Source organism: Physeter macrocephalus, chromosome 14 (assembly GCF_002837175.3).
Source record: "Physeter macrocephalus isolate SW-GA chromosome 14, ASM283717v5, whole genome shotgun sequence".
NCBI lineage: Eukaryota > Metazoa > Chordata > Mammalia > Artiodactyla > Physeteridae > Physeter > Physeter macrocephalus.
In genome coordinates, this window is record NC_041227.1 from 44769161 (window position 1) to 44775983 (window position 6823).

The window sequence follows — 6823 nt, forward strand, 5'->3', positions numbered from 1 at the left end:
GAATCAGCGCCAAATATAAGGAAATTCCAAACACTCCCTACCATCAGTGGACCCTCTCCTCTCTCTCCTTCCACAGTCTAGGGTCATAAATTAGGCTAGTCTTCCATCCAATAACTTAAAAAAGGACGAGGGATGTACTAAGTTTTGCCTGGCTTGGGCCAGTTAGCAGCCAGTTTTTCTAGAATATCAGTCACTGTTCAAAAATGGAGCTTGAAAATTCACGCGGGTGGCGGGTGTCGGAAGTCTTTACGCGGAGGCGGCGGGAAGGCGGAGCCGGTGGTGGAGGGTGTCGGGCAGCGGGGAGGGGGCCGGGGGCGGGGCGGGGGGGACCCGGGGGCGGGAGCGGAGGCCGGTGCGCAGCGCAGAGACCACGCCGCGGGGCCGGACTCGGGCGCCGGGCTCGTATTGCACAGAAGGAGGGGCCGCGGCTGGCGGCGGCCGCGGGTCAGTGGTCCCCGCACATGGGCAGGTTCACGAAGGTGAACACGTTGAACTCAGTCATGATGGAGAAGCACAGGAACACGCCGTATAGGAAAAGGCACCCGCACCCGAGCTTCCTGTCCAGCTGCCACTTGTTCAGGTGGACGCCAAACACCTGCAAGGCACAGAGCGGGGTCAGAGGGCGCGGGGCGGGGCCCGCCCAGTCCTTCTCCCTGGACTCCCCGCCCCCCCCGGCCCCCCGCCCCCTGAAGCCGCGCACCAGGTTTCCCTCCTGCCTCCCTGATGGCTCCCTCTTTGTTCCTTTTGCGACCCTGTCCCCTCATCCTGACCTCTCACTGTCCGAGGGCGCCGGGACTCACACCTAGGCCTCACTTTCCTGTCTACGCTCACTCCGTTGCGGGTCTCCTCCAACTCCTCGGCTCTAAACCCCTCCAGTGTTCTGGGGTGTCCAGCGTGGGATTGCTCCTGAACTGGGACTCGTCTCTCCAAGGGCTGTCCAGACCTGTCCCCTTGTTTGTCAGATAGGTGCTGCAGACTTAAGATGTCTGAACTCTTCCTCCCCAAACCTACTTCTTCTCAGCCCTTCAACAGCCCAGCTTGGACAGCTGGTCAGTGGTGAACCCCGTCTCCCAGCACTGTAGGGCTTCAGTGAAGCACAGGGATGCCCCGAAGCTAGGAGCGAGCACTCCGATGTCACACACAACTTCCCTACAGGCCTGGGTAATGGGGCTGATCTCAGTGACTACCTCACGGGGTGGGGTGGGGGGCTGGTGAGCTCCAGGCGGGGGAATATGCGCATTAAGCACAGTGCGTGGCCATTACAAGTATAACCCTAAGTCATACCCACCTGAAGAAAATCCTAAACGGCAAAAGAATGGATTTATATGGGCTTTCACTTTTGTGTAAGGCAGTATTGACTTTGGTAAAACCTTGACATTGGACTTGCATCCTGATCCTGTAAATTACTTCTCCTGCCCTTTTGGATTCCCGTTCTCTAGTATATGTGTGTTCACATACCAGGTGTGATTCAATGAGTACTTCCTTGAAAAATTCAGGAGACAACACACTGCGTCTCTTATTGGGAAAATTCAGTAACATATGTGTATGTTAACAGGCACTTCAAGTGGATCAGTCCGTGTGGTGGTGTGAACTTGCTCCCACCAAATGTGTCAGCTGAGTTGGAATAGTAAATCGTACAAGTGGATGTGATGGCCAAGGTAGTGCAGTGGCATAAAAGTGCACTGTCAATCAAGTCTGTTCTCGGTCTTTGAGTATTGGTCAAATCCATGGATTTATGAAGAGGTTTAGTAACCTGGAATAGTCAGTTAATTGGGACATAACCTTCCGTCGACTAATCTTGCAGAAAAAGTGGGATCTCCCTTTGGCTTTTGATAAAAATTTGTGTTTGACATGAGATGGACCCAGCTTCTGAGAGGAGGCTGGCTCCTTTCAGAGAGGGAGAAGGCTTTCTCATGGGTTGCCAGGATCCACTTCTGGGAGAAACAGCCATGAGATGGGGCATCTGGTGGCTGACTGTCTCCATCCACCAGAAGGCCACGCCCATCTGGTGTCCAAACAAACTGTAGTCACAGAACCCACGAGGCTGGGGGGGAACATGGGAACTGGAGAGTGGAGAGAGCTGCAGACCCACCGTGACAAAGACGGAGGCCAGGAGCAAGCCCACGGAGTAGATCAGTCCCCTGCTGTTTAGCCGAATCTGTAAGAAAGGATGACATGGAGTCAGGCTCCTGAAAGCATGTCTGCGGAGTGCGGGGCAGTGAGTACCAGTGAGTCCAGGGATGGAGAGCAAACGGCAGCTCCGCAGTAGGGACGGGCGATTTCCTGGACACCCAGGGTGCACCCTTGTCTGGTCCATCCTCAGCCTGATCCCTCTCAGCCTTCAGCAGGTGTCCACTTGAATTCTCCATCCTGTGTGGCCTAATTCTTATTTCCTGGGGACCTGACCTCCAGGGAGCTTCAGCTTGCTCGACACACAACTTTTAGGGTAAATTTAATAACATGGGTCACGGGAGCAGCATTTTGAAAAATATTACTAAACTTTTTATCTCTGTTGCATTCAAATGTCTGTGACCTTCACCCAAACTTGATGGGAAGTGGTGAGTGAGGGGTGCTATCTTGAGCAAACAAAGAAGAGGAAAGAGTTAACATTCCATTTCTGATATTTTGTTTTGTTTGTTTTTCACAGTAATACAGTGGGGTTAACTGGCAAACTTTGAAGAAAAAAACCAATTTCTGGAATTCTTAGGGAACAGCGTTGTCCAGTACAACTTCCTGCAATGATGGAAATGTCCTCCATCTGTGCTGTCCAGTATGGCAGCCGTTAGGGACATGGGGCTCTTGAGCACTTGAAAGGTGGCTCAAGCAACAGAGGAACAAAAATTTTAATCTTACCTTTAATTAATTCAAATTTACATTAGAAGAACCACATATGAGTAGTGGCTGCAGTACTGGACAGAGCAGATAGAGAGTATTAAGGGGCCAACCGGGCCGACAAAGATGGTAAAGTTTCTTCCATGGTGTCGAGAAGATGCCCCTTCTGCATTGTCCTGGGTCCTGAGGCCGGCTGCCTGGAAATAGGAGGGGTGCCTCGGGGCAGCCGTGCTCACAGGGCGCCCCCCTGACCAGAAGCGGCAGCGTCACCTGGAGGCTTGTTAGAAACGCAGAATCTCAGGCCCCACCCAGACCTCCCAAATCAGCAAAGTCTGGGGACAGGGCTCATCAACCCGTATTTTAATAGACCCTCCAGACAGTTCGGATGCACGAGAAAGTTTAAGAGAAAGTCCTAAGGGTCAATCCACTTCTGACCTCCAAGCGTCCTGAGGATGGGATTCTGACATTCATTTTTCCCCGGTTCTCTTGGAAACTCTTATGTGCAGCCAGGTTGGGGGACTCCTCCCGACCCCCAGCAATGTACACTGTCCTGCTGGGGGTCAAAGGCTCACCTGTGCTCACAGAAAGGAAAATGAGGCAGGTTGATTGATTTCATTACAGAACTAAGTGGTGATTATTGGTAGGAGTGGTTTGGACAAGGTTCAAGGTGCCTCTTGCTGTCCTTGCCCCAGTTCACCCCCAGGTGTGGGTATGGTAACCTGTGGGTGTCTCTGTAGGTGGGTGTGTTAGTTCATCTTCTGGTGACAGGACACTGCATGCCCTAAATAGCCAACCCTTTCTGTGGGGACCCAGAAGCCTAACACATCTCACTCAGCAATGTTCTGTCCGAGGGAATGGGTAGGACCCTCCCCTGCCCACACAATCCCCGTGAGCCAACCATCTGCTGAACCCCAGCTGGGAAATTATTCCCATACCATATGCCTCCCGAAGACTAAGGGACACACATCGTATCTCCGTGACACTAAAGCAATGGGTTGACCCGGTGAATCCATCCCAGACAAATGGGAGATCAGCCCCGTCTCAGTCCAGCTGGTAGCTTAACTTCCTGCAGACCCTCAGCCAGGCTGTGGATAGAGTTTCCCCCTCTCATCAGCTGTGTTAGTATAAAGAGGCCAACACCCAGGAGTACATCACAAATGACTTGTACTGAAAGACAGTCTCTTCTGAGCTCTTAATTCTCAACACTGTGTGGATTCCTCCAAGAAGGGGGCCATTGCATTCCCAGCCCAGCTCGCCCAATGAGCTCCAGGCTCCAATCCCTGTCAGCAACAAGGCTTGAGTAAAGTGATTTCCTGCCCTTAAGAAACCAAGAGCCAGTGAGAGCGAGGCAAAGCAGCACAGTTCTCTTTGGCCAAAAGGCTTTTCAAAAGGAATCATGTTCAACCAAAGCTTTGGAACTTCACCCTGTCTACATTCACATAAAATCTCAAGGGACAGTGCTGCTGAAATTGTAAGTCGTCTCTAAAGACTAAAGACAACCAACTTTTGTGGGGTTTCTGAGAATTTTTCACTTTTTCTCTGCAGCTTTCTTGGCTAACGGACTGCCACACGCACCCAGGGGTGTATTTTTGTGTTTTCATTGTTAATTAGAGACCTCGGCTCTCGACGCCTGCATCGGTTCCTTGCTACCTTACTGAACCCCCTTCCCCATGGACGTGACAGTCGGGAATTAGGGTTCCTTCACTTGCCTCTGCTCCAACAGGAACACCTCCAGCCACTGGAGACTATCGGTGGTTGGAGTCAGGGGTTGGCAAATGCAGGCAATGGGCCAGTTGTGGTCCATGTGACCCCATGGGCCACAACTGGCCCATCGCCTGCATTTATAAATAAAACTTTATTATAACTTAGCTTATTCATTGACACATTGTCTGTGGCTGCTTTCATGCTACAATGGCAGAGCCGAGTAGTTCTGACAGAGACGGTATGGCCCACAGCGCTTAATGTATTTCCTCTCTGGCCCTTTCTGGAAAAAGTGTGCCGACCCCTGGTGTAGGGCGTGGGCTCCAGACCCAGCTTCCTGCTCAGTCACCCACTCGCTATATAATCATGGACAAGTGACTTAACTTCCCCAGACCTCAGTTTTCTTATGTATAAAATGGGGACGATACAGTTCCCACCGTAGGGAGTGGTTATGAGTACTAACTGAATTAATCCATGTTAAGCTTGAATAGGAGCCGGTGTATAAAGTCCTCAATAAATCTGGGCCATTATTCTCCATCCACTCGTGATCTGCCTGGGCCCACTTCCCTGGCCCCCCAGCTGCTACTTTGATACGGTCGTCACCTAGCAGCTCCCTGGTCAGTGCCTCAGTAGGTGACAAACTCAGGAAACGCAGGGACCATGGCATTTCATCCTCCGCCTGGCACGGGGTTGGGCACAGACCACGTGCTTGATACATAATCGGTGAACGATCGGGAATGCCCTTGAGGTGGCGTTTTGTGTGTGGTTTACAAAAAGGCCAGGGCTTCTGTGGGGCAGGGTGGACTGGCCAGAGAGACCCTGGATGATGTTCCAGAAGCAATGCAATCCCTGCCCCCAATTCCCTGCCTCCCTTCCCCGCTTTTTTAATGTGTGTATAGCTTTTATTTTTCACCCAACACTTTATTATGAATGCTTTTAAGCATTCAGAAAAGTTGAAAGAATCAGAGCATCTTATTTTATTAATGAACCTCAAAGTAACCTAGGACATGTCACCCCCATCACTTCAGCCTGCATCTCACTACACAGGGTTCACTAGTAGTTCCCAGCTCTTTTACTTTTAGATGCTATTTCCATATGGTGAAATTCACAAATCATAATTGCACCATTCAATGGGTTTTGAGAAATGCATACACCCGTGTCCCCCAAACTCCAGCCGTGACATGGAGCACTTCCATCACCCCAGAAAGCTCTCCTTTGCCCTCCCAGCCAGTCTCACCCAGGGGTAGTCACTGCTCTAAGCTTCTCCATCATACGTTGGTTCAGCCTGTCGTATAAATGGCATCTCACAGTGTGCACTCTTTTCTGCCAGGATCCTTTTACTCAGCATATGATTTTTTAATGTATTCCTTCATGTTTTTCATTGCATCGATAGCTCACTTCATTTTTTTATTGAGGTATCATGGACATCTAACATTATATTAGTTTCAGGTGTACAAGATCATGATTTGATATTTATATATACTGGGAAATGATCCCCACAATCAGTCGCCATACATAATTACAAACATTTTTCTTTCCTGTGATGAGGACTTTTAAGATCTACTCTCTCAGCAACTTTCAAAGATGCTCAGTTCATTTTTAACAGCATACATATATGATGGATTGTTTAATTATTCTCCTCTTGGCGGGCTGCTTCTAATTTGGGGCTATTGGTGTGTATTGATTTTATAACACAAGCAAAATGAAAAGAGGCCGACAGTGGAGACAGGAGAATGAAGAGAATGAAGACAGCTCGGGACTCCTCCGGGACCTCAAAGGCACCAGCTCACATGCTGGCAGCCCCTCTCTGCCATCAGGCACTGGGAGCCCTTACCAAACTGGAGCAATTCACCGCCTCCCCCCACGCCCATCCTCTTTGGGAACATGCAGTTGAGTCAGATGAGGCCCTCACCTCCTTTCCACTTCTACTCGGCCCATCCCTCCCTAGGTCCTTTGCCTCTTCCAAGTTCACTGGGCCCCTGCTGGCTTTATCCCCCAGCTGACACTGATCTCATCCTAACTTCCCCCAGGGGGGCCGGCTTCTTACCTCCCCAGCTAGTCCCAGTGCTCTAAGGGAAGATGCCTGGGTCTTGAGCTTTTTGTCATTCCACACAGTACCTAACCGCCCCCCTAACTCCACACACTGTATGTTTAAGTGAGCATCTGCTGGTGATGCTGCGAGAGAGAGAGAGAGAGAGAGACAGAGAGAGAGACAGAGAGAGAGAGAGAGAGAGAGAGAGACAGAGACAGAGACAGAGACAGAGACAGAGAGAGAGAAAGAGAGACAGAA

General features: G+C 50.6%; 1 protein-coding gene across 1 annotated transcript in view; it reads right to left on the reverse strand.

Annotated features, from left to right (window-relative positions):
• Positions 1-445: 445 nt before the first annotated feature.
• Positions 446-6823, reverse strand: part of SLC24A3 (solute carrier family 24 member 3) — a 504952-nt gene continuing 498574 nt past the window's right edge. Inside the window, exons 16-17 of the mRNA XM_024123706.1 lie at positions 2093-2158; positions 446-595 (exon numbers count right to left, since the gene is read on the reverse strand). Coding sequence (XP_023979474.1) covers positions 446-595; positions 2093-2158 — 216 coding nt within the window. The remainder of the gene's footprint in view (positions 596-2092; positions 2159-6823) is intronic.